General features: G+C 41.7%; 1 protein-coding gene and 1 long non-coding RNA gene across 3 annotated transcripts; both read left to right on the plus strand.

The window, feature by feature from the left end:
• Positions 1 to 606: 606 nt before the first annotated feature.
• WIPI2 (WD repeat domain, phosphoinositide interacting 2) lies at positions 607 to 23,209 on the plus strand. 2 transcript variants are annotated; one of them, XM_079320467.1, is made up of 12 exons: positions 607 to 869; positions 9,372 to 9,454; positions 14,175 to 14,344; positions 15,514 to 15,610; positions 16,180 to 16,277; positions 16,690 to 16,782; positions 17,575 to 17,645; positions 18,305 to 18,412; positions 19,141 to 19,305; positions 20,344 to 20,451; positions 21,589 to 21,719; positions 22,495 to 23,209. In XM_079320467.1, exons 1-12 carry the CDS (start codon positions 796 to 798, stop codon positions 22,605 to 22,607), a joined length of 1,311 nt encoding a protein of 436 aa, XP_079176593.1. In that variant the 5' UTR covers positions 607 to 795; the 3' UTR covers positions 22,608 to 23,209. The 2 variants fall into 2 exon arrangements, with proteins under 2 accessions (XP_079176593.1, XP_079176594.1); XM_079320468.1 differs by having other exon boundaries at positions 21,589 to 21,686.
• Positions 1,196 to 5,438, plus strand: LOC306809206. The gene is made up of 3 exons (XR_013776188.1): positions 1,196 to 3,368; positions 3,448 to 3,477; positions 5,301 to 5,438. It is a non-coding gene; the product is annotated as an uncharacterized lncRNA (long non-coding RNA).
• Positions 23,210 to 27,277: the final 4,068 nt, after the last annotated feature.

A 27,277-nucleotide genomic window follows, 5' to 3' on the forward strand; every position in this document is an offset into this window, starting at 1 on the left:
ATTTGTTTGGGGTTTTTTTCTCCTATCAATTTGTGTTATCCACTAGAGCAGGATGCTCAATTCAGCCTGGCTTTGGACACTGCCAGGTCTGGGGGAGCATCTGCAACCTGTTCAATGTCCCACCACCATGACAGTAAAGAATTCCTACTTTTTATCTATTTCCCCTTCCAAAGTGAACCCTTTGCTCCTTGTCCTATTCCTACAAGTCCTGATCAAGGGTCCCTTGAGATTCTGAAGGCTGCTCTGAGGTCTCCACGCAATTTTCTCAATGCTCATCCCCAGTTTTTTTTTCCTTTTTTCCCAAACCCGGAGCCGCCGCTCTCTCATGTGCTGAGCCTCGGGGACACCCCGTGGCACGAAGCGGAACTGCACAGGCACGGGCGGGTGTGAACAGCGCGGGGTGTGACAGTGTGACAGTGTGACCGTGTGACCGCGTGGCCACCGTGACAGGACCGTGGTGGCCGCGCTCGCCCCGGGGACAGCGGGGACGCGCCCGAGCCGGGGATCACGCCCACACTCCGAGTCTCCCATCCACCGCCGGCCGCGGCGGAACCTGCTTAGCTTCGCAATGCATTCCGCTCGGCGCTGCGGCGCTCGCGCAGGCGCGGTGGCCGTACGGCGGCCGGGAGGGGCCGCAGGGCGCAAGCGCGGGGGCCGCTCCGCCGCCCGCCGCGTAAACAAGGGCCCGGCGGGGATGCGGCGGGGTCGGGGCGGCCGCGGCTGAGGGGCGCAGCCTTCCGGAGGTGTTTCCCCGTCCTCCCCCCGCCGGACGGGGGCGGCGAGGGCTGTCCCGCCATGAACTTGGCCGGGCAGAGCGGCGACGCCGGCAGCGGCCATCTGCTCTTCGCCAACTTCAACCAGGACAACACGTAAGGGAGGCGGGCTGAGGGGCCCGGGCCGGGGAGGGGGCAGCGGCCTGGGGGGCGCTGAGCGGGCCCGGGAGGGGGAGGCGTGGTGGGGTCTCCCCGGTGCCGCCCCTTGCCGGGGCCTCGGGGTGCGGAGCGCCGGAGCGGGGCCGGGTCCGCGCCGGGAGCGGCGCCGGGAGCGGCCCCGCTGTGCCCTGCGGTTCCCCGCCGAGCCGGGCCGCTCCTCCCGCGGGGACGCTGCTGTGGGGCTGGGGCAGCGCGCTGCCTCTCCCTCCCCCCGGGGGGCTCCTGCTCCTGCCTGGGGCCATCGCTCGCTGTTCCGTGGGGCTCCTGCCGCTCCGTGCTGATGTTCAGCCCTAGGAGGGCCTGACATGAAGCCCCAAATCTTCCAGCACGTGCAAAGACTTCATCCAAAAGTTCCTCACAGTTGTCTTTTCATACAGTTACTTTATCGTCACCTGCTCTGTTGAAGCAGTGAGCCTTAGGCTTGAAGATGTTTCTGTGAGCACATGCTACTTTTGGTTTTGATTTAGAAAAGAGGCCTTTCTCTGATCCTTGAAACTGCTCTTCCTTGGCCTCCGGATGGTTCAAGCTGCACGTCTCGCAAATTACTTAATCATTGCAGCATATTTAGATCAATTAGTGCATATTAATTTTTATATGGGGTATTATAAAGCAGTGTTTTTAATTTAGAAACCCCCTATTAGTTTGAATTGGAGCACTGAAGATCATTTAAAGAAGAATTTGACTGTCTTAAATACCTGAGAGATGAAATGGGGGAGTAAGAACCGAAAGAACTTGTACTCGAGAAAGGAGTTTTGTTTTAGGAAGTGAGTAAGAGGAAATGATCTCAGGTTGGCATCACAAAGTGTAGCCCACGTGTGTGGTGGAGGGTTTGTTTTTTTAACAGCTTGTTCTTTTTGCAAGCAACAATCTCTTGCCCTCACGAGGGAGATCTGTGCCTGTCCTCAGCACGTCCTGTAGCATATGGGAGTTGTGAAGGTGAGAAGGTTATTCCTGGTGACTGCCAAGCACAGTTATATCACAGCAGGAGAGACTCTGCTTGCTTTTGTAGGCTTTGTTGGGGGTGAGCAGATGAGCAATTGGAGCTGGATAGGTTTGGGACAAGAGACTCTGGCAGTGAGTTGTGGTAAATTATGGTGGGGAGCAGGAGTGCTCTGTGTATTTGTAAGTAAATCATTATCCATATATTGATTCAAGCCAGAGACTTCTGCAACTGCTTTTCACGTTTTTTCAGTGGGTGCCATATAGAGCTCACTCTGTCTCTGTCCATATAAAATATTACCAAGTTTTGTTCAGCTGCCATTCATTTTTTACATATTACTGGGGGGAAAAAAGTCATTTTAACTAGGGGATTTGTCACCTCTTTCTTCTACAGTTTTAAAGGTCATAGTATAAGTTTTGAAGTTCAGCTCTGTTCTCTGCATTTTCAGTTGCACCTTAGCTTTGTGGAGACCTTTATGTATCTAAAGATCTCTGAGCTGTGACCAAAAACCCCTCTTAATTTGAACAAAAGTTGCAGATTGACTTCAGAACAAAACCAAGACAGAAATAAAAAGAAAGCAAATACAACATAAACTTAACTAGATGGGTTTTAACTTGTGCATCTCAAAATCTTTTTTCAAGGAGTGTAAAGGTAATTTCTTTATAGCTTCGAGTTTATAGGGAGAGAAAAGGGACACCTAGCTAATGATTTAATTCCTCAGTTGGGTGTGCTACTGCACTACTTTACCCATTTCATTTTTGTAAATAACCAAAAAATGTTCTTTGATAGCTGGTTGGGGTTTTTTGTTTGGTGGGGTTTTTTTTGTATTTGGTATTCTAATATCCATTGTGTCAATAAATGATGTTTTTCAAAACTATGATTTATATATAAATCACCTTGAGATTAACTGATGAGAATTTTGGTGATGTATCTTTTATGTGGGGCAGACCTGACCCATTAAAAGGGATCATTGCCCACTTGCAATTCCAAGTTTTGAGTTACTAGGTATTTTGTGTCATTTTTGAATATTTGTGAATTTAGGTATCAGATGTAGAAATGACAGAAATATCAAAAGGCTCTTGTTCATACTTTTGTCTCAAAATTCTGAGATTAATATAAAAGGCCACTTAATTAGAGATAAATGAAGTGGTGGATGATGTGGAATAATCTCTTCTTACCAAGAGTGTCTTAAATAAAACTCCCCAAGAAAAGTAGTGAGTATAAAACCAGTCTTGCAGATGCCTTTGTGAGCAGCTTCTCAGTGAAACCCTTTCTGTTGTGGTAAGTGCCCCAAACAACCAAATTGCATTCAAGTTCCTAAACTGAATAGAATTTAGTGCTTGTGTACATTTTTTAAACAGAAGTTTATTTTTTTTTTTTTCCTGTTTCCCACCCGTGATCTCTCCTAGTTTGTTGTTTGAGTAGAGAAACAAGAAGGCAGCTCTCTGGGTTAATAGTATACTATTTTATATATCTAGGAGATCACAGTTTACCAGGTGAAAAGAGCATATTAGGAATGACTTACACTTTCCCATGCTGGGCCTCAGAATGCTCACCTGTTTTCAACTTTTACAGGTAACTGGAGCCCTTCTCCAGACAGGCAAGGTAAACAAATGTATATTCTTTCAGGCATTATATGAAAGAAAAGCTTTGTTTATGTCTGCCCAGTCAGTAGAGCTCACATCATGCTTTAAGGTGCTTCAGTAATTAGAAAAATTGCTGACAGACAAAACTGGAAAATAAATGACATGGGCTCATTGTTGTTATTACATTTAAAGCTTTTACCTTCACCCTAACAAGGTGCCAGTTCCACTCAGGCCTGTGTCTTGCTTACCTGCACAGCAGAGCCAGTTCTTGTGTTAGGAAAAGATGGGGCTTGTTATTGCTGAAAATAAGTCTCAAGCTAACTTTTCTTTGTTTTTTATGAAGATTTGGTAATTAGTTACTCTGTCCTGTAGGAAGATGAGCTTCATGGTGGCTCTCAGTCTTGGGAAATTGGATTGCTGGTAGTTATAAGAATGTTTCATCATAAAAGTTGCTGTTGCTTTTCCCAGTTGTTGCAATCCCTGGCGACTGAAGCAGATATCCTCTCTCCTGCTTTTAGCCCCTTGGTTTTCCCAGGCTTGGCTCATATTCATTCATGGATGCTATGTGTAGTGGCATTGTCTCTTGGAATAGTATCTGCATTATTGCAAATGCTGTCTTGCCTGTTTATCCCACATTGCCCTAAGCTTTATTTACATGAGAGTTTTGAATTACTGGGCTGGGACTGGAACTCTGCCTGAAAACACTTCACCTATAATGCAGCAGAAGCGGTTGGTTTGTGGCTTCTCTTTGATATAATGTTTTCATTAAGTAAAAACACAGAGAAGGGTATTTTCCAAAGATGTTAGTGTGCTTGTTTTGGACCTAGCCCTTTTCCCCAGTGAATCAATCATTGCACAACTTGGCATGACTGGCATTCCCTGATTGAGAGGCAGAAGCTCCAGTTGCAGATCAAAGTGGAGCAACCGATTGGAATTTGGGTGTCCCAGCAAAACCAGGCAGTGGGAGCTTGTGGGTGGCCTCAGTGCTAGGTAGGTTTTACAGCTGTAATCTTTAACAATGGGGAAGAAAAACCTGAGTGCAGTTTGTATTGCTTCTGGGAGAACTGCTAAAACTGAACACAGATACATTTATGAAAAATTAAACACCTCACAAACTCGTGGAAGCTTTACATCTCTTAAGGGAAATGCTAATGGGTTAGAAGTTTGTGACTTTTAAAGCAAAGCATAACTTCAAGATCCCAAAGCTTGTAGGTATCTATATAATAGGTTAAACTTTCAGTATTTAAACTGTTGCACAGGTATTCCCTGGAAGTATTTACAAATGGTGTTCAGATTAAATTTACAAATATGCACATGCTTCTCTGCATCCACAAAAAATAACCCCACCAAACAGGCTGCTTGTGAAATAAGGCAAGTGGGCAGACTGGAGAAGTTTTAGTCATCTTTTTTTAAAATAAGTAATTGTGTGACAGCATTGGAAACAAAGTAGTCACTGCAGTTTTGAAAACAGACTCCTGATGAAAGGGGAAGAGGAAACCTTGTGTTTGGACTTCTAAGGAAACTTTGGTATGTGCCTTACTGGCAAGGATTTCTTCAGGCTCTGCTTTCATTTATGTGTGGAGTTACACAGGACATATATCAATCATTATATTTCTTCTTTCCAATTTAATTCTGCCCTTTATTTCCCAAATAAATCAATTCCATTCTACATCATGAGCAAATGCTGCTGTCTCTATATGCATCTGGCATGCTTTGTGTCCCAGAAGTTGCATTCTCATTCCCTTTTTCTTTCATGTTTGGATCTCTGTAGTAAACTGCTTGTGGTGGGAGGAACAAGAGTTAGGTGCTGAGCATTCACTCCTCTGCCTTTGTTTCTCCTAGGTTCAGGTGTCCTTCACCCGTGATCCTTGAGGACAGGAGAGCTCTCTATTCCCAGGAGACTTTAAAGCTAAGCCCAGACCCAAAAAAGGAAGGACAGAGCGGTGGCGTAGCTCTGCACTCAGGGAGGATAGCTGAGAGAGACAAGTGTATGTTGTGTTTCTTGCTGTTGTTGCAGAGGGCACAGCAGCTGAGGGGGGCTGCTCAGAGGAGCTGATCCTCTGGGTGTCACCATTTGGATGGGGATTTGGCCCAAGAATAGTGCTATTGACTTGGATTATGGACTTCCTATTGTCCCAAGTGATGAGCAGGCATGGCCTCCTTTTGGTGTAGCAGATTTAAGTCTGTGGGTTTTCTTTTAATATAAGAATAATGGAAAAAAAATCTCCTGTGGGTTGTCAGAATGTTGCTGACAAAAACACTGAATGTATGAAGTTCTGTATCTCTTTTCCAAAATAATGACCTTTGATATTAAGACATGTCCATGAGATGTTACAGGAGATATTTTGGAAGGGTAAATAAAGCAAGGTACATTTCCTTAGTAATTCCTTAGCAATTCTTATGTCTTCATTGATTTTTCTTTTATTATTATTATTATTTTCCCCCCTTCATCATAAGCCAGAATGTTTTGTCTGTGGAAATTTACATTAGTTTTGAAATGAGATGGAACATTAGTATAATGAGACTGTATCATAATGAAAGTAGGCTTAATTAACCAGTTATTTAAAGTAGTAATGACTTTTAGAGTCATGTTTATGCTGCAGCTGCAATTGATTTAATCTTTGAGAGAGCTGCCCTTGTAAAGAACATTCTGATTAATGTAGAATATTTTTGATTAATAGTTAAGGTCCTCTGTGATATGAAAAGGGAAAAACTGGTTTTCTTTCTTCTATATGTATATTAAAGAAACAAAAGAAAAGCTTAGGATTCTAACCCAGCTGAAAAAACTTGTTCCTAAAGAGTCAGAGAGATTGAAGCAGCTGATTTCTCACTTTAGGTGAGTGCACTTAGAGTGAGTGTCAGCATCTCCCAATGAGTGTGTGAAATCTCCCAGCACTATTTGCTTGATGAGGATAGTTTTAATTATTTATGGTAGTCACTCCTGAAAATACCATCAAGATTTATGTAGTCTTGGATCAGTCTGCAGCATTGTCTCTGCAAAAAGTGGATAAACACAGTTCCATAAATCATGGCTATATTGATAATTTTATACTGAGGAGACAACCTTTATGATGAAATAGCTCAGAGTCTACAGTCTAAAGTGTGTAATAGAGGCTACACATAATAGAGCTAAAAACCCACATGTGTATAGCATAATGTTAGGAGAAAAAGAAGGTTGGTTTAGAGAATATTTCTTCTATTTTCAATTTCAGTTCCTCATCAGCTTCTGAAAATCAGTGATTATAAAGCATAACACCTACACTGTAAAAGGAGCTCCTAATAAACCACAGCAGCTTCTTATTACCCACTGTCTATCTGAGCATGAGCTGAATGGTTTATTGATCATATTTCTTCCCCATATGCTTGCACATTTTTTCAGAGGTGAGGTAATTTTGGCTAGGTCCTTGTTTTGTGGATTTGGCCATTTAGATGGCTGTGGGGTGTCTTAAGGGCTTAAGTGTAATATCAGTGCAGGGGAAGATGAGAGATTTAAATCACTGTGATTATGCTGGTATAATTCAGCCTAGTGGGTTCTTATTACATATAAAAAGCCTTTCTCCAGTAGTTTCATAAGAAGTAATTTAAGAATATGCTGAAAAAAAAATCAAACCAACAAAACAACCCCTCCAAAAGCCAGACTGCAGTTCCAGAAGCAAAAAGGGGTTATTTTGCAGTTACACTTGTGCACTGAAATGGGTTTAATTATCTTGACTTGAACTGCTCTGTGTAAACAAATAATTTGTGGCTTCATCACCTCGATCCTGAAGCAGATAACAAAAAGCAGTTGTCATGGAAGGCAAGGTCCATTCTGTGCTTCTGCATTTTGGGTTCAGTCTAATGATTTTTATCATGTACAAAATTCTTGTTTGCTGTTGTCTGCAGCTCATTTGAATGAGGTATAGTCATAGGACAAGAAAAATGGGTTTTCTTACTGCTTTCAGTGATCCTGTCAGTAAAACAGTGATTCAGCAGTATTCTGTATTTAAAGCTGTAAGTGCAATTCAGGAATCAGTTCTGCCTAGTAATACAAATAGCTGCTGTGTGGGGTCCTCTGTGAGGAAATCATCCTGTGTCTCTTTGTGGATCATTTATATTGCAAGGAGTCTTGTGACTCTTATTTATTTTTAACTCTGTGGAGTGCTTGTTTACCTTTGCAAAGTGACAGTTTTAATGTCATTCTTTGTTAAACTCTTTTGAGGAAAGCAGTAGATGATATAAGAAAAGCTGGTTCATTGCTTTGTTTTACCAGATTAGAGTTTCAAGGGTTTTTTCACATAATGTGAGTCTTTGTTTAGTTGTACAAAAGTAGTTGGGCAAAACCACTGAAGTGTCTTTGGTGGTTAATCAGATGGAGACTGCTGAACATACTGATTTTGTCTGAAGGAAAATTAAATTCAGTACTTCTAGGGTGACTTAGAGAAGCAGCAACAAAATTTTGTTTTATGATTGCTTCTCTATCTTTAAGCCTAATATGCTTTTTTAATATCTTGGTTATTGAATCTGTGGAATTGAATCTCTTGCTTGCATGGTTCATATTTTAATTTGAAGGTTTAAACCTTCTCAAACATAATTTCCTAACCAGATTGTGCCAGTTGTATTTTCTTCTAGAAGAGAAGGTCATACCATCCTACAAAAGTTGATTTTGTAGCTTAATTTCAGAGGGTGAACTATATGAGGAGCAATTTTTAATCTTCTGGATGTGCTGAAATTTTAAAAAAGACTCACTTTTGAAGCCATGAGTGGAAAATATAGAAGAACATGAAATCTAGGAATCTTCATTGCATTCCAAATGCAGCATTAATTGTTAGTGATCTCAACTGTAGAGAACCATCTTGCTGAGTTCAGAAAGGCATTTTTGGCAGACTGAGTGGCAGCATTGGATTGGAGCCCTGTGTTGAATGACTTGCCACAATTTAGGGCATTGAAATGTATTTTATTGGAATTTTCTTCCATGTCTCTTGGCAGTAAGAAATATATGAACTATAAGCATACTAATGCACTCCTGTGAAATTGTATTGACTGTTAATTTTCTTTATCTGTGGCTTAAAAAAATCCTCCAGATGGGGAGGGGAAACAAGAATGAGCCATTGTCTGCTGCCTTGATGTGTAAAGACCTGCAAGACAGGCTAAAGGTTTTTCTAGCTTAAAATTTAAGACCTGCCTTTGACTCTGGCTGGAAAAGCAATTAAATGGTCTGTGAGCTAAGTGTGAAAATTGAGTAATGGAGGAAAGAAGGGGTTTTAGTCAGTTTTTAATGTTCTACTATTGTTCAATCTGTTTAACATCAGTGACTGGCACTTTTGAGAGGGTGCCTCTGATCAAAGATTCAATATGAGCATCTGTAAGAATGAGACCTAACAATGGAGGTGCTAGAACATCATCACATAAAGCCAGAAAAAATTAGAGTTGGCACTCTTTAATTACTTTTTTTTTTTTTTTTTTTAATATGGAAACTCTTTTGGGATGCTCAGGGACGGTTACACTGTAAAGAACAAAACTCCCCAGACAGCCCAGTTTAAAAGGTCTTGGAGGTCACCTCTAATGATGAGGCAATGATGTAATTGGTTTGCATTACATTATTCAAGTCATCATCTTCCCTCCACACTAAAGCTTTTAGCCTGTGTGAGGAAATCACCAGTGAGAATTGGGCACAAGGTTTACTTTAGGCTGTGAACTCTCATTTCATAAATGTGAAGCAGAATTCCACACCCACATTCTGTAATTCTGAAGCTGTTTGGTCTAATCAGAATTGAGGAAGATGTCTGTGGCTGTTATGGCTTTTTTTGGACAAACTTTTTATCACTTTTGTTACTGAGCTAACCCAGCTGGAGGTTTAGAACTGGGTAATAATCTGTCCAAGGGTAATTACAGCTGATGGAGTTCATGTTCCTGACTGGCTTGTTTCTTTTGCAGATCCCTTGCAGTTGGCAGTAAATCAGGCTACAAATTCTTCTCTCTCTCTTCTGTGGACAAATTAGAGCAGATCTATGAATGCAGTGAGTATCTTTTTTAAATTTTTTTTTAATCCCTTCCGTTGATTTAATGTGGGAAGAATAAGAAATGTTTCATTTTTTCACAAGTTGTTTGAAATTGACATAAAAGGAACCTTAAGTGTAAATATCACATAAATACAAAACAGTAATTGCAGGCAGGGTAAAATTCTGAATTGATGCTGTGTATTTAAATTTAGCTGATAAAGTGTGAAATTTGGTAGTAGCTGTGAGAACTCTGCTTTTCTAATTTTATGTCCAGCCAGATTTTGGCCAGGTTACATAGCAGCTAGACATAAAAAGAATAACTTACTCATGTGAGAGAGTCTCTTTTGGGTCTTTATACTGGCTGTTGGAGCATGAAAGCACTAATATACCTTTATCAAATAAGAAAACAAAGCCTCCATTACACTTTTTTATCCTAATATTTTCTGTTGGAAAATTATTCTTTAACATGGTAGCTGCAGGCTTGCTCATCCAAAAGGATGAATAACTCAGATTTCCATAACTTAAATCAATACTGAGTTGAGTAGGATCTGAGATGAAATGGAGGGAGGCCTGGGGCAGGAGTGGTATCCCCTTTTCTGCCAGCAGTTCATAACTTCCCTTTTTTGAGATGCTAATAAGTCAACTATGAGTGCTATGCATGAGTATCCTTGCTTTCTTGTAAACTCCATGTGAGCAGCTGGTACCAATTGCTGTGATGTCAGCATTTATAGTGGGATCCCATGACAGAGTTATCCTCAGACTCTATTCCCAAAGTGACCTGAGCCTGTGGCATGTTAAGTTTGGAAATGGGGTGTGATTCAGATCACCCATTACCTGGGATGACAGCCTGCTTCTGTACACAGTCAATGGAGAGAAGTAATTGTGAGGTTCAAATTAGGCACCTGTGGTGTGGTTAAATTGTGCTGGAGCTACATCTTCCTATGTGAGTCATGGTCTGGTTGTACTGGTTAATCAGTGGCTTGGATTCCATTTTCTGCCCTGGAGTTTATGTACCTGACCTCTGCAGTATGTCAGGCACTTAGAGTGTCTGGCCTGGTGTCACCCCAGGAGACTCTGAAGATGATTCCCTGTTACACAAGACACTGAAAAATACCCTGCACTGGGCAGGACTGCATCTTCTGGGCAGTCCTTGAGAGAACAAGTACAGATTGGGTAAAGTGCCTTGTATAACATCTTGCAATGGCCTGATAAAAGCAGCTGGAAGTGGATTTTTCACCTGCTGATTCCAGTCCTGGCTTCAGACTGTTCTGGGATGCTTGTATTGACTTAAACTCTTAGATATTTTAAGTTTTCTGAGTGTTAAGTCCATGAAAGTTGAGATAATGTTTTGGGTTGGAAAGAACCTTGAAAATCATTCAGTTCCCTTATTCCAGGTTGCTCCAAGCCCTGTCCAGCCTGGACTTGGACACTTCCAGGGATGGGACAGCCACAGCTGGACCCTCTGCCAGGGCCTCCCCACCCTAATGGGGAAGAATTTCTTCCATATACCAAACCTGAATTTTCCCTCTATGAGTTTGAACTCATAACTCTATGTCCTCTCACAACAAAAAAAAAAAAAAAAATCTATTGGTTTGGCCTGTGGAAGCCAGAAAGTCTTGGCTCAAAGCAGATCAAAATATTGAGAGGCCTTCATTTTCATTGTATGAGTCAAATAATTTTCAGTCTTGGACTTGCAAACCATGCCTGTTAAAACTTGATATGAGGGTGGAGGGCTTCCTGTGCATTGGGTACCTCCTTTCCTCAAGGAAAGGTATCTTGAAACAGGGTGCCTCCCACTTCCCAGTTTGGATGAAGTGGGTTTGAAGACTTCTTGTGTTGAGTGAGCAGTTAAGGACCCCTCCTTCTCTTCTGGAAGATTGATCTTCCAGCTCTTGTGTAGGTGTTTAAACTAAGCTGCAGAATATGCCTCAGCTGCCTTGTGTTTGAGAGAAATACAAAAAAAGATGGGAGATTTGGCTGCTCCCATCACTGACTTCTCCTGTGACTGCAAATCTCCTGACTCCCTGTGCAGTTGATCCCACTGTAAAAACAAGCATTAGATTGGAGGGTGCTTAAAGGCTTAATGAATGCTTCTAACATGCTTCATGTTCTTGGATTAAAAATGGAATAAAGGCACAGCTGATCATAATCTAGCTGGCTCTAACCAGCTCTTGTCTGTGATGCTACATGCTTGTGTTTATGAAACTAATCTTGTTATGTGTTTGCTTGTTCTCCCCTTGCTGCTGATACTTAATTTGTTTTGCAGTTCTTTTTGTTCTTACTCTGTTTTGAATTTGAGTTTCTGGCAATGCTCAATTGTGTAGTATAAAGGAGATAATACTAATAGAAAGAAAAAAAACCTGAGTAACAGCATTGCTATAGGGCTTTAGTGCTGCTAAACATATGATTAATTCAGGTCAGCTGAATATAGGATGGGCAGTATAGCCTGGTACCCTCTTGAATAGTTGCTCTTGGGAAGCATAAATTACTTGGCAGCTGTGGAGAGATTTTATCTCTTCTTCCTGTTCAAGGAAGACAAAGGAGCAGAGGTGCATCCTGTATTTTTAAAGTGAATTTAATTAAATGCCCATCACAAAGCCTTTCTTTAAAGGTAACTGTCTGTATTATAGTCTTTTTATGGTGAGACTGAAGGATTATCAATACCTTTGAGGCATTTTGTTTATTGAAATTTTTTTTTTTTCTGTCTGGTGCCTTAGTTGTTGATAGTGCTCTTCCCTGTGTGCCTTCCCTGCTGCAGGACAGCACTTTTTCATATGAATCTCTGCTCCTGTTGCTCTTCTGAGCAAATACATACCAGTTCTCCTGCCTGCCTGGGAGGATGATAAATCCCAGAAGTTGTGTCTGAGCATTTGTCCTTGGATGGGAAAGAAGCTGGGCTCACCCTGGAGCTGGGAGCAGTCAGACTGTGGGATTTGGGTCCCTGTGTGCTGGTCTTCTGTCTCTTATAAAAGGATGTCATCATTTTGAAGGACTCCAGGCTAAGATGGAAAGCTGATAACCCATCCTGTAAAATATTTGAGAGTCTTTTATGTAGCTACTCTGATTCAAGGAACACAAAACCTCTGCATTTCAAAGTCTCTGCATACATTTATTGAAGCAGATTTTTGTATTTCTTTTTCATGTGTTTTGTGTAGTATCAGAAAAATGGAGCACAATTCCTTGAAAACAAAGTAATTACTGAAATGCATTATCTCTGTTGCATGAGAAAATTGAATTTTCAAAGCCTCTGTGAGCTGTTATGTCTTCTCTGGAAAAGTACCATATTAAATACAAGATGCAGATAAAAGTCAATTATGTAGCATGGAGTACTGAAAATGCAGGGTATAAACCTGCTCCTCTTTCATAAGTAGGCTGTTTCTCTCAAAAAAATGTAGGACATTAAATATTTTGTGTTCATTTTCTTGAAATAACTGCCCAGAAAAAGCACTTTGAAAGCAGCCATGTCTCACACTGATGGCAGTGTCATATACTGAGAATGTTGAACTGAACTTTTTTCATGGAATTTCTGTCACTGCTGATGAGAACAGAGCAAATTAATTACTAAATGTTTCTCTTGGCCAAAACAGAAGCCTTCAGAAACAAGCTCTTTTTTTTGGTGATTGCTTTTTTTCTTTTTACTGGCAGTTTTATGGTTTGGAATGTGTTAAGCATTGAGCTAATCCAGAAGCCAACTCCTGAAAAATTTGTTTTGATGGATCAAGGCCAAAAGCTCGAGTCACTTGTCTTGATTGGGTTCTGTAATGAAAGGTGTAGCCAGTGGCTGTGAAAGAGCTGCTGAGGCTGGTAAAACTCTCTCCAGCTTCTCACTGCCCTGACAACTGTGTCCTCTGTGTTCCTGGGGTTTTGGAGAGGAGCTTTATGGGATGGAGAGGGAGGCACAGATATCAGGATAACTGGTGGTGGGACCCTCCTGCCAGCATGGTCTATGATCAAATGCTCTGAAATTGCTTTTTTGCCACAAATCCTGGGCTGTCCTCCCTCCTGCTGTCTCCTCACGTAGGGATTTGTGTTCCTCCTTTGCTTCCAGTGCTCCCATAGTAGAAATTTGGCAAGTCTGATGTTTTATGGCTCAGCATGAATGCAGGGCATCAGTGGTTCCTGCACAAATTGCTCATAGGGCCTGTCAGGTAAAAGATGGGATGTGTGGAAATGCTAATTGGTAGCTGCAGCAGTCTTGTGGCAAATGAGTTTCACCAGCTTCTCTGAGTACTGGAACCTTCCTTTCTTCATGGACAGATAAATGGAAATCCCAAGGGTTTGGGTCATCAGAAACCCTTTCAAGTGTAATGCAGCTTTAAAAACAAAACCCAAACATAAGCACAAAAAAAGCCCAAAAAACATTTGCTTTCCTAGATTTCTGCAGAAATAAAAGAACGTTGTAAAATTCTGGAATTTGACAGTTTTCTGGGGTTTCTAGCTTTGGGATTTTTTTTCTCTTAGATTTTGGGCATGGGGAGTAGACACTGTTCTGAAACATAAACTTGTGTGACACCTTGGGGAAGGGAATTTTTGGAAATCAGCACTCACTGTTGTAGATTTTCTGCTTTAAAAGCCTGTCCTGCTGTCGTGGCAGAATGTTTGTGGTGTTAAACTGTGTTTTTACATAGGCTGAATCTATAATTCTGTTATTTTCTTAGACAGTATTTCCTGTTGATTTGCATCATTCTTCTTCCCTGAAATCTCCCTCTGTATTTTTAATGTTCCTGTGGTTCCTCAGCTGACACAGAAGATGTGTGCATTGTGGAGAGGCTCTTCTCCAGTAGTCTGGTGGCCATAGTTAGCCTTAAAGCTCCACGCAAGCTGAAAGTTTGTCACTTCAAGAAGGGGACAGAGATTTGCAACTACAGTTACTCCAACACCATCTTGGCTGTCAAACTCAATAGACAGGTGAGTAGTGGTTTTACCTGTGTGGAAATGTGGGAAAGGGGTTGTGGATCTTATTCTGGCACTTCCTGTGCTGATTGATGTCTCTTCCTTTAGTGAATTGCTATTTGAAATTTAATAGTAGTTTTCCAAGTGTGGCTTCTGTATGGCATCTCAGTACTTGTATTTGGTTAAGTATTTTTGGTTTTGTGTTTATGTATTTATTTGGGGAAATACCCTGAGTAAGTTGGGCATGCTTTAGGTAGGAGGTTGGACTAGAGACCTCCTGAAGTCCCTCCTAGTGTGAATCATCCTCTCATCCTGAATGTGAAAGTATGTAAGATTGACATTTTCTCTTCAGGCCAAAATTTCAAGGTATCTATTAAATTGTTATGGTTGGAAGCAGTGTTTGCTGAATTCTTCTCAAAAATAAAATCTAAAACTGGTGAATTTAAGTACCTGGAAGCATAGTTTGCTCTATGACTAAATCATTACTAGGTTCTTCAGCAAATACAGACTTCTCTGTCTTTAGCCAGTTCATTTAAACTAGAGGGAATGGCATCTGGAGGAGAAAATCTTAGTGTCTGTCTTTGCCCCCAAAATGTGAGTGTGGGAGGAGAGGGTTCCTGTTTAAAGTCATGAGAGAAAGAGTGGGCAATTTGATTTCTGGCACAGGGAGTTGGTATAAAAGTTGGAGTAATGTCTAATTAGTCATCCACATGTAGTCTACAAAGTAAATGAGGTGATGAAGAACTTAGAGTTAAAAAAAAAAGGCCATTCACAAATGGTTGTGGATAAGTTATAGGATTTATGAATGGTTAAAAAGTCTGTTTTCTCTGTTTAGCAAAAGCAGAAAGTAACTTCCATTATTTCCACATGTAAATTGGCACAGAATAAGAAATAAGAATAAGAAGGTTTCTGGCTTGCTGACTTAAACTAGTAATGGGAATGTGTTCAGTTTGCACTGGTGAGGTTGAGGGAAGTGGGGTTCAAGTGACCATGTACAGTGTTTGTGTCAAGAGCTGGATCTTTTGTATCTTCTGTCAGACCCTTAACTTCTCCCAGTCAGGTGAGTACAGCCTCTTCTCTGTTGGAAAGTACCTGCTGCATTTTGGGATAGAATTTTTTAGGATTGATAAATCCATATGAATTCTACCTCCATGTCACCATTTTGTGCTCTTTCCCTTTTCTAGAGGCTGATAGTATGTCTGGAAGAGTCTCTTTATATACACAACATACGAGACATGAAGGTATTACATACAATCAGGGAGACACCTCCCAATCCTGCAGGTAAATGTGATGGTAGAATCAGCAGAACTCTGAAAAGTGCTTTCTGTGCCAGTGTATGAGGTTCCCTGCAGGGAACTGTGGTGGTGTTAATTCTGCTTTCAAATACAATAACAGATATGAGTGTTGTCTGAAAGCCTACATGTTTGATCCAGCTGAGAACAAGCAGCAGACTGTGCCCTAAACTGCATCTTCCCAGTATTTTGGTCTCCTAGAGTGGATGTGTTGAAATGTTTGAAAAAAACAGGAGAGATAAAAACTGGATTTTGACAGTACTTGGTATAGTTAAAGACTTTGTCAGGTTAATGCTTTAGGGATCATGGCAGATATGGGAAGTTTTGCTGTTTATACAATTGTTGTAACTCTGCTGGTATTCTTCCTTTTCTGTTTTACATTAAACAAACTTACACTAAATAGTTGGATATATTGCAGGTTGACTTTGAGATGACTCATTTTGTTTCTGTTTCTGCTGATAAGTTGCTTTATTTTTATTACTCAACAGAATCAGAAAGTTTTGCTGTGTAAGTCTTGGACTTTGCCTGTTCCTAATCCTCTTTCTGCATCCCTTCTAGGGTTGTGTGCTTTGTCAATAAACAATGATAATTGCTACCTGGCCTATCCAGGAAGTGCAACTATTGGAGAAGTACAAGTCTTTGACACCATCAATCTGGTAAGAATCTTTGAATGCTGTTTCTTCCTCTAAAGATGAAAATTTTGAAAATTACTGAATTTGCTCAGAGAGGAGTTACTGGACACTTAGGTTTCTGTGCAACAATTTGCAGCATCTTTTGCTTCACAGATTGTCAGCAAAGAAAATACAAGTGCTTATACTAGATTTGATTGAGTAAAATAGGGCAAATGGATGGAACCAAGTAATTTCTATTAGAATTGTCTTCCTCCTGCTTATGCTCTCTATGTATGTGCTTCAGTGATAATTTTATGTGTGTAGTTACTTAAAAGAATGTTGAATCTGTTGTCCAGAAAGTGAGACCCATGTTTGCCTTGAATGTGCTTAAATATGCAATCACATGTAGCTTTTAACCTGTGCTGTTCTAAGGTTCTGTTTTATTGATCCTCTGCAGAGAGCTGCCAATATGATCCCAGCTCATGATAGTCCCTTGGCTGCTTTGGCATTTGATGCAAGTGGTACTAAACTTGCTACAGCCTCAGAAAAGGTAAGGGTGCTTTTGATTGCTTTGCCAACAGTGATAAAAATCAAATTTGTCATTAAGTATTTTTAGTGTGCACAGTTCAATGTGCAAGTGCCAGAAAAGAAGTCTTACAGTTAAAATGGGAAATCTAAGTTAAGATCTGTTAATGATATCTGACACAATTTCCATGCTGTGAAATGTTGGATAATAAGGTTATTTAAATAAAACATTTTAATCTGGCTGTAATTAGGGCTGTCCTCTGAGTGTTTCTCCCTTTAGTGCAGGATACTTATTAGAAAATAGTTGTCTTGTTTTGATGTTGTCTTCCTAATGAAAACAAGACAGTTAAAATCCAAATAGAGAGAAGTGCCTTGCTAGTCTTTGGCATGTGATGACAAATTGTTCATGTAATCTGTGGAAATTAGAGACACTGAAGCCTCTGCTCCTTGAGTAATAAACTTAGACTCTAAAGGTGTAACTGATTGCATCTGATAAAGACACAAAGACATCCAAGTGACTGCACTCGTGGTACTTGTCTAGTGTTCTCATTTTCATGACCAAATATGATAAGAAGGGCTGATTTTGATGCACAGCTTGTTCTCTGCATTAGTAGCTCCCACCTCTTGTTTCTGCACTCTTCAAACACATCCTACAAACAAGCTCCATAAATACTTCATGTAGTAATCTGGGCTGCATCACAGCAATGAGTTAACAGCAAAGTGGTTTGCTGCTTCTACTTGTACTCTGCTCACTAGAGCTAGTACACAATGAATGAACTTGAAATGAAAAATGATCTATTTCTTTTTTTCTTTACAGGGGACAGTAATAAGAGTGTTTTCCATTCCAGAGGGACAGAAACTCTTTGAATTCCGAAGGGGAGTGAAGAGGTAAATTTCAGCTGGGTTAATTACCTGATGCTCATTCCTTATGATTGATTTCCAGTATGTTCAGCAATTGAGCTGGCATTCTGATTTTTTTTTGCCTGTTTTCATCTTCATCCATCCCTGCATGTATGCTTATAACAGTTTCAGCTTGAATGTTTTCCAATTTCATTCCTTTGAACTTGACGGTTTTACAAATCAATCCTGTCAGAATTGTGCTCCCTCTTGCCTTTGAAAAATATATTGGTGAGGGAACTTGTTTAAAGTGGGTCACATTTTGGAGGATATATTGTATTCTTCTGGCAATTGGATGCAGTACATCTAATATTCTTGCTCTCTTCTAAATCCTTCTAGTGCTGTGGCCATTGATAGCCATTGGGAAATGGTGTTGTGGTTTGTGATAGCAGTAGCTCTGTGATTCCACTGTACTTGAAACAGGGGAAAACTGAGTTCAGATTGTTACTAATTGATCCCATATCATAAACATCAGAGCTGAACATCATTAATCTTATGCTTGAATAGCTTCAAGAAATTATAATAGAATTCAGAATGTTTATTATTGAAGGGGGTTTTTTTCTTACTTGCAAAGTAGTGGTGAGTTTAGAAATCTTCTTAACTGAGCCAGAGTTTGACTTCTTGTTTTTCTTCTCTTTTCTTTTTCCCAGGTGTGTGAGCATCTGTTCATTGGCTTTCAGCATGGATGGCATGTTTCTGTCTGCATCCAGTAACACAGAGACGGTGCATATCTTCAAACTTGAGACTGTGAAAGAAAAGTAGGTTCCAAAGGTGCCTTAGATTTTTCAAGGGAAAGGCTTAAAAGTTGACTGTACTCAACAGAATGAGTTCTCAAAAGTGTGGACAGACTTATTTTGAACTTTTAGTGTAAAGTAAAGGGCATAAGAAGTCCCTTATGAATCAGCAATAGCAGCTGAGCTGTGTACTGTTCTCCCACTGAGTAGAAAAGGTGTTTTTTCTGCCAAAGAGGACTTGGCCATCCTTCACAGAGGAATGTGGAGCAGTTTTAACATTTTCAGTTACATTTGTTTCACCTCCTCTGACATCCATATGGGAAGAGCTATCTCAGCAATGCCTTCCAGCTGCATATAGGGGGCTTTAAAAGGCACCAAGTTGTAAAATGTTCCTATTTATGATTTGAGAGGACAGTCTTAATTCCATTTCAGTGGAAGTTATTGGAAACAATGATTTGCTTAGTGATAAACAGATTAATAAAATCCTGAAGCGTGGTGCTTTCCAGTAGACTCTGCTCTTGTATAATGAATGTTATAAAATGCAGTCTTATTTGCAAAAGTATCAGTTTACAATCAAACATGGTTAAATAACAGGCTGAGGGTATTGGAGGACACATTTTGTCCTGTAGCATAAATGAAGTGTGTTAGAATTCTCAAGGGTGTTAGTTCTTTCTGAAGAGAAACAGCTGCTTAATATCTTTTAAAATAAAATGTTTTCAAGTGTTGACACACTTTTCTCTTCTGACTTGTAGACCTCAGGAAGAGCCTACAACCTGGACAGGTTACTTTGGAAAAGTGCTGATGGCCTCAACGAGTTACCTGCCCTCTCAAGTAACAGAGATGTTCAACCAGGGCAGAGCCTTTGCTACAGTGCGTCTGCCCTTCTGTGGGCACAAAAACATCTGTGCACTTGCCACGTGAGTACAGAAATGGGGCCTGCACTCCTCACCCTGCTGGGTTGTTTGGGCTCTGGAGAGGCTGCCACTGTAAAACAGCTTCACCTGCAGCACAGCAATGGGTCACCTGTGTTCATTCCAGTGTAAAAGCAATGTGGCAGAGTTAACACCTCACAGTCCTGTGAGAGGAGGAAAGGGCATAATATTTGGATAGGAATAGCCCATTTCTAAGTGTTGTTTAAAGATGTCTTTTAATTTTGAAACAAGAATATTGAAATCAGACCTGTGGGCTTTTATGGCATTTGTTTCCATTAGTGCTATGGGGAGTGATGGTGTATGTTGTTAGTGAATTGCAAAATTAGGCAACCCAGCCCAACCATTAAAGAAGTCTTTGAAAGCAAGTTCATATAATTCTTGTCTCTAAAACAGCATAGCATTCATTAAAGTTAATTTTGAGGACTAAATCTAATCTTTTATGCTGTCTTCCTCAAAGACAGGTCCCATTTGGCACAGCTACCAAAGTAATAAGCTGAGCAGTAGTAAACTTACTTTGTGGGGTACTTTGTACTTTATAGTTTTTATGCTAAATTGACTTCATGTCTATACTTCCACTCATCTGATCTCAAAGCACCCTTTAAGCAGTAATTAAGCTTTGTAACATTTCTCAAATAAGTAAATCCTTCCCGTTAGAATATTTGTCTCTGGAGTTGCACAAAGCTTGATAACAGGATGGTTACTTCTGAATCTGTGTTTTTTAGTGAGTTATATGTAATTGCTTGATTGCTGGGGCATCCTGTTAGCCCCAAAATGTGGTTATGCTGTAAATTTTTTACACACAGTTCTTTCCTGGTTGCTCTAACTATTAACAACATTCCCTGTCCAGGAGCTAAAGTGTGGAAAATAATGCCTTAAAGTCATAGAATCATCTAGGTTGGAAAAACCCTCTGAGATCGAGTCTCACCATTAAGCTGTGAGAAGGGAGGAGGGCATGCTTTCTTATGTTATTTAATAATCTTTTGTTTAATAATCTGTTATTAAATAACTTCCAAACCTTTCTAGAATCCAGAAGATCCCCCGTTTGCTGGTGGGAGCTGCTGATGGGTATCTCTACATGTACAACTTGGATCCCCAGGAAGGAGGCGAGTGCACACTAATGAAGCAGCACAAGTAAGTCCACGTTAGCTGAGAACTGTTGTTTTATTTCCTCTCAAAATCCAGTTTCTTCTCCAACTTATCTCTCTTCTGGAAAAGTCTAACTTAGAATAGCTCATTTCTTGAAACTAATCTTTTTCCAGACCTCTGACATGAATGAGTAACTTCAGAATCCCCCTGAGCCTTCAGTCCAGGTATTCACTACACCAAGCACTGCTTTACCAGCAGAAACTTAACCCTGTCCCACTGTAGGGGAAGGATCAATCACTGTTCTCTCTGTGCTCCTGTTTCCTCTTGGCACTCTGAGTTGAGTTACTTAAACAAGAATTTGAAACATGTGACATCGTCCTCTTCATCAATAAATGAAGTGGTTACAAACATGAGAAAGATCCTACTCTGTCTTCACAGAGGGGAAACTGGCCTGTGAAATTATCCCTGTTCTCTCTCTGCTGGTGTCCTTATTAAACTTCCTTGCATATAGGCCAGGCAGCTGGTGTTCAGTAATAGTACTGTAGAACACTTACAGAAATAGGACAATGCACTGTTTTTCAATAAGGGTTGGCAGGAAAAGCTAGAGTAGTACAGTCAAATTACTTGATCAGTCATAGAATTAAAGATAATAACTGATGATAATTCAGGTTTGCAGCCTTGGTCAACCTACAGTTATGGTCAAAAATCATGCATTTATCTGAACATTTGAAGGCATGACCTCTGGCTAGAGATGAAGTGAAGTCTCATAAAGGAAAGCTGTTACTAAGATGTTAATCTTTTGAAGTACTTTCTCTAGAGGGCTTTCTAGTATCTGCATATGCAGCAACCACTTCTGTTGTGGCAGAACTCAAGATAACCTACAATATTGCTGATTTGGAATGGGCTTTTTTTAATCATGCAGTCTTGTTTTGAGTCTTCTTTTCCTACTGTGAGCTACTAGGATTTAGATCCTGATGCTGTGTCAGAGGCAAACATGATGCTGATGAATCTTCAGAGAAATACCAGGTGTTGTCAGGTGCTTTCTAGCCTGGCCTCTGGCATAGAGGGACCAAATTCCTCCTGTTGCATTTCTATATACATTATTCTTGCACATCAGATGAAATATTTTCCTGTAGCTGAAAGCTCCAGCTGTCTGTGCAGCTAACCCCTCTCTCCTGGCAGGCTGGACGGCAGCATGGAGCCCGCCAACGAAATCCTGGAGTCTGCGTCCCACGACCGGCCCTTGGTAGCGCAGACATACAGTGCTGCTGTGACTAAAGGTACATATGTGCCTTCCTCACCCACCAGGCATGGTAAGGAGAAGGCTGGGAATGGGGCAGGGAGCACCTCTGCCTGTTGCTTCCTTCTAGATGGCTGTGTGAGCTGGTCCGCGTCCGCACCGAGCTTTGCGTAACCGCGCGTGCGAGGTGGAGCCTTGGTGAGCAGTAGGAGAAGAGCACTCGTGGTGTGCTGTAGCTTCCTGTAGATGGATCACTTGTCTTGCTGCTTTCTGGGTAGAATTTTGCCTTGAGTTGTGGTTGATTGCTGTAGTGGTAGTTTCAGTACTTGCCATGTGGTTCTTGAGACAGTTCAAAGCATCTGAATTATAGCTCTGCTCCCTTGTTTAAAAATATTTTTTACAAAAGGTTGATAAATGCTGCTGTTGTTCCTTTATGGGAACAGCGACCTTTTAGCCTGATTCACTGCTCTGTTAAATCAAGAGGATGAGAGCGTGGTTTATGCTGCAACTCTCCAAGTCAGTGGAGCTTTTGCCATGTCTGGTGGCTCACTGCAAAGGGAGGGCAGTCAGCACATAGCAGAGTCTGTACTGCACTGCATCACAGAAAACACCAGCCTGCCCAAAGCTCCAGTATGCACTGCACACACACAGGAGTTTAATTTTGATCATGAACTGCTCTTGGCTCGGAGAAACACAGTCATGGAACAGAGTCATGATAAAAACAAACATAGGGTGGCAGTGAAACTATTTCAAGTAATGCCTGGTACTTCAGCTCTACTCATTGACTCTGGATCCAAGGCTTGCTTTGTTGCTGCTGATTGCCCAACTCCTTGTTCCTTTCTCTCCAGCCTATACAGATGACCTGGGTGCTGTGGGTGGAGCTTGCCTGGAAGATGAAACCAACTCACTTAGATTGGACGAAGACAGTGAGCATCCCCCCATGATCCTTCGGACAGAATGAACTTGGACCTGTGAACTCACTCCTGAAGCAGAGAACACTGGCTTGATGTTTCTTGAGGAATCTCGTGTTATGCTGCTATGAACTTTGACATGAGTTGGGAGAGAGGATGACAGACTCTTACAGTTTTAAGTCGTAGCTGTAGTTCTAATTCTATACAATTGGAAAAATATATGGTTTTCAATTCAGTGGCTTTTAATCTTGCTTATCTATTTTAGCTGTGTTTATTTTTTTTTTTTTTTTGTTGCCAAAACCTGCTGTTTGTGCAGCCCTCAGAGCCTACTTAGCTTTGCATGCATTCATGTGCCAAGCAAGCATAGGAGGGGGAGAGAGAGAGAAGCCACTTTATAACAAACTCAAGTTTGTATTTTTTTTATATATGTATATAATATTTAGCCTATATAAGGAAGGAGTAGAGAAGTGGTTCTGGAAGCTGAGACTGGTTCTGCACTGACAAAGGTCCAAATGGTTTCCTGTGCATGGGCTTGCAGGCATACCTAGTGACTGACATGCAACCTTTCAAATGCAATGGCCTGTTTTTTTGGGTTCTCCCTTCCCTTTCCTGGACCATTTTGTTAATTAAAATTCCTTCTGAATGTTGTGTATTTGTGGGACTGTTCTGTTTGTTTGGATGGAAAACTGGAAGTGTTTCCCTGCATAAGGATATAGAATATAGAAAGTGCCTTTACAGGGAAGGAAAGGAATTGCTGCAGGAAGAAGAGGTAGAATGAGGGAAGGATTGTTGGAGAATCTTGTCTGTACACCTTTGGTACTTGGGTGTCTGTAGCCTGTGGTGGCTGATAAGCTTGTGGGTTTTTGAGAAAAGACTTGGAATGCACTTTCTTTCTTTCCTGTAGTTTGTCCTATTTTCTTGGCAGAGTAGCAATAATCTTTTTTTATACCTTTTTTTAAACTATCCAAAGCAAGGATTCTGTCAGGCTGGAGGGAAGTCCCTGTAGAGTTTGGCAGCCCCACTCTAAAAACAGCCTTAAGGTTTCCTGCTAGAAGGCTCTCAATTCCTGCTTCTTCTCAGTATGGGGCTGAGTGTACTGCTCCAATAGTGAAACTTCTTGGTGTTCTGTTTATTTTTTCCTCACTTACTGATGTAAATATAAGTGATTTTGAAAATTTAATTTACTTCTGGGTTCTCTACTGCTGCATAAAAATGCTTTTCTTTGTTTTGTTTTTTTTTTTTTTTTTTTCCCCATTCCCACTCTCATCAGAGTACCTCTTATGATACACTCAAGGACTGGTAGTTTCTTTGGCAGTTTTGGAATAAATCCTTAACTGCCCTGACACTTTCTAGGGCTTTCCAAGGCTGAGCAGTGCTGCAGACTATTTTTAGGGTTGTAATGTGCCTTCTCTTTAGTCTTGGATAACAGTTACTGAGCAAGTGATTAGTGAAGTACTTGGTGAGTGTTACTTCCCTTTGCCAAAACAAGCCTGCTTTGCCTTCTGTGTAACAATGTGGTTGTTTCCTTTCCCTCTACTGACTGCTTGCAAAGAAGTAAATATAAAAAGAGGCAAGGAAATTGCAGGTCTTGAGAGGAGGACAGAGGCTGAGTGCTCCAGAACTCCCCACCACACTAGGCAGTGATGCTCTTTGAGGATTCAGTGCCATAACAAGTCATCCCTGGAGCAGTAGCAGGCAGTGGGCTCTGTCCCCAGAGCCCTGTGTGGGCAGATGGGCTTCCCCTGCCTCTACAAATACAGAGAAGGTGGCAGTCCCTGCCAGGAGAGCTCTGTCAGGGAGGCTGCTCTGAGTCCATGTCAGTGGAAGGTGTTTGTACACAAATGTGTGTGGGAGAGAAGGGATCGGGCTTGTTTCTTCACTGCAAACCCTTGACTGTCCTAAGTACTTGGTTGGAGTGGCTTGTGGTGTCCTCTGCAGAGCCCAGCACATTCACAGCAAACCCCTGAGTCATGCTGAAATCTGTCTCTTGACTTTAAGGTCTGGCTGACAACTCAATTCCATGGTCTGCAGTTATTTATTTATTTACTGCTCTCAGCTTTGCTGTGATGCTCTGAGCTGCAGAGTGAAATGCAAGTCTTGAAGTAAATATAAGCTCAGTGAGCTTTGCTGGCAAACCAAGCACCCAGGAGATGTCTGCTCATTCCAGACTAATGCTGGTTAACATTCCTGATAACATCATTGGAGGCTTGGCCTAGACTCCACAAGCACAGTTAGCAGTAAACATGCACCAGCAACACAGGTCTGCTAAGCACACAAGTTTTACAACTCTTGAGTGTAATAAAGGCCATATTACACCCCTAAATGTAATTACTAACTTTACTGTTAAAAATGGACATCATTTATTGTACTAATTTTATTCCCTTCTTAATTTTCATACCTTATTTTCCACAGGTGAGTAGGAGATCCCATATTCACTGTATTTGTGTCTTCCATGTGCTGTAGTGTGTTCCTGCTCCTGAGCCACACACTGTGGAATTGCTGTGCCCTACTTGGTTCACTCCTTAATAGAAGCTGAAAGCCAGTTAAGATTATCTTCTTGCTGTTGTAATTGAGAAAATCATTTTATAGAGCAAAAGTTAATGTTCTGAGGTTAGTGCCCAGCTAGTAGGGTGGAGCAGGTCCCCACTGGCTGTGTATTTAAGAGTGGTGACAGTAGCTTGTCTTAAGTTCATTGCATGAGGATATAAACTGTTTCTCAGATAAAACATGACTGATGTAATTTCCCTGTGATGGCCTTAGGCCCTCAGTAACCACCCTGTTGTGGTGTGCTACCAAAGTTAGAAGCCTTTCAGGTTGGGGGTTTATCCCAGTGACACAAAGATGTATTTCTGTTTTGGTTTTTTTCTTTTTTTTTTCTTTAAGCATAACCAGAAATGCTGTTTGCAGCTGCATCCTCACCTGAGTGTGGAGCATGTGATTGCACTGTTGTTCTCTGTGAATCAGGTGGTGTTTAAACATTTCTGTTCTGATGCTCTGACAGACCCAGGGTGAGCCAAGGAGAATCAAGCCCTGTGCTGTGGCCACGAGCTCCTGGTCACAGGATATGGGAACACCTGTGCAGCCCCTCTCAGTTTAGACTGACCTTCCTTGGAAGGACAGTGTGTGTTCTGTACAGCCTGTCTCTCTCTCTCCATATGGGCTGCACTTCTTGATAGCTTTTAACTCAGTGGAGGGTTGAGGCAGAGAACTGAAACAACCAAAGCTGGGGAGGGGGGAGCACTGAAAACCTTGGAATCCTAAACTCAGGTCTTAGCTTGCAGTGGGCTCAGTTCCAGTGAGCAGTGTAGGGAAGGAGCTGTTGCTCTTGATGTGCAAATGGCAGCGAGTGCAGCTCCTTGGCTGCTGTCTCACATCTGTCTGTACTTCAGGTTCTGAGGCACAAAGCTTTTATCTGCCCTGGTCTCTTCTTGTGCCACTGTTTCCAAAATACAAGTGATAGATATGGATCTAGCAGTTAAAAGGCAGGGCCTGGCAGAGGAGGAGGAGGAAGTAGAAAGCATCAAGAGGTTGGTAAAAGCTGTTTGTTCTGATGCCCTGTTGAACAAGACATTGGCACGAGTGCTCCCTCTGGGATCAGGTGTGTGCTTGTACCTTGCTGCTCTGGGTCCTGCACGGCAAGTTTCCTGGCTGGGTTTTGCAGAGGGTGGGGGTAGAGGTGGTGGCTTTTCAAGTCTGCCAGAATGCAAATAAATCCCTGAGAAGACCTTTAATCCAGTGACAGGTGTCTGCACAGAGCAAACTTGGTCTGAGCTGTGTGGAATAGTGAAAATAGTGAAAAGGGAGGAGTGAGCAGAGGAGCCCTGGGCTGGGTGAGCACTGAGCCTGAGCACAGCATTCTCTGTGTCCCAGGCTGTGCTTTCTTGGCTCCAATAATGGCATTAGCACCAGCCAGTGTGCAGTGGGACAGCAGAATTTCTTTCCCTGTGGGTTGCTGAGCTGTTCAGTATCCCACTGGTGTGTGCAGATGCTCCGCTGCGTTTGCAGAGCGACGAGTCTGTCCAAAGTGCTGGTGGGGATTAATCACTGCAGAGGTCTGGGAAGTTTTATTCTGTGCTCCAGCTGTCCTGGCTAGCAGTCAACTTTATTTAACCTGTTAATATCTGAGAGCAAGGCCCAAGTGTCTTCTCCACATGTGGAGAGCAGGCCTTCCTTTTCCTGGAATCTGCTGGCCTGTGAAAGGCTTGCAATGAAGGAAGCATGGCTCTGACTGTAAATAAATCCTTTCAGATTCCAGTTGTACAACCAAAGGAATTTAGCAAATTCCTATTTTTCTAATCATTACATGCCTTCATTTTAATGCTCTTCTGACTGGCAAATCTCATCTTACACTGCTTTGAAAATAACGGGCAAGAAGTTGTAATTCAGGCTTGCAAGCAGCTGCCCTTGTGCTCGTTACAGGTGTCAGTGCTGTGGCTTTGGCCATGTGGCTGCAGGGACCCTGCATGTCTCCCACTCAGGAGTGGGGAGTTCTCCCCAAACCTGTAGCTCTGGGTTTCTGTGGGGTGTTGACTCAGCCCTAGGTCTACCTGGATCTATTGCTCTTGCATTTGCTTCCTTACCTGGAGAAAACCCTGCATCCTGCAGTGCTCACTGACTGTTTGGTATCTGTGTTGATAAGTGGAAAATTCTGTCTAACATTCCACCTCACCAAGTGTCTGGCTCTCACTGCTAGCCCGTCGCTCTTTGTAATTTTATAACT

This window comes from Erithacus rubecula, assembly GCF_903797595.1.
Source record: "Erithacus rubecula genome assembly, chromosome: 17".
In the NCBI taxonomy this organism is placed as follows: Eukaryota; Metazoa; Chordata; class Aves; order Passeriformes; family Muscicapidae; genus Erithacus; species Erithacus rubecula.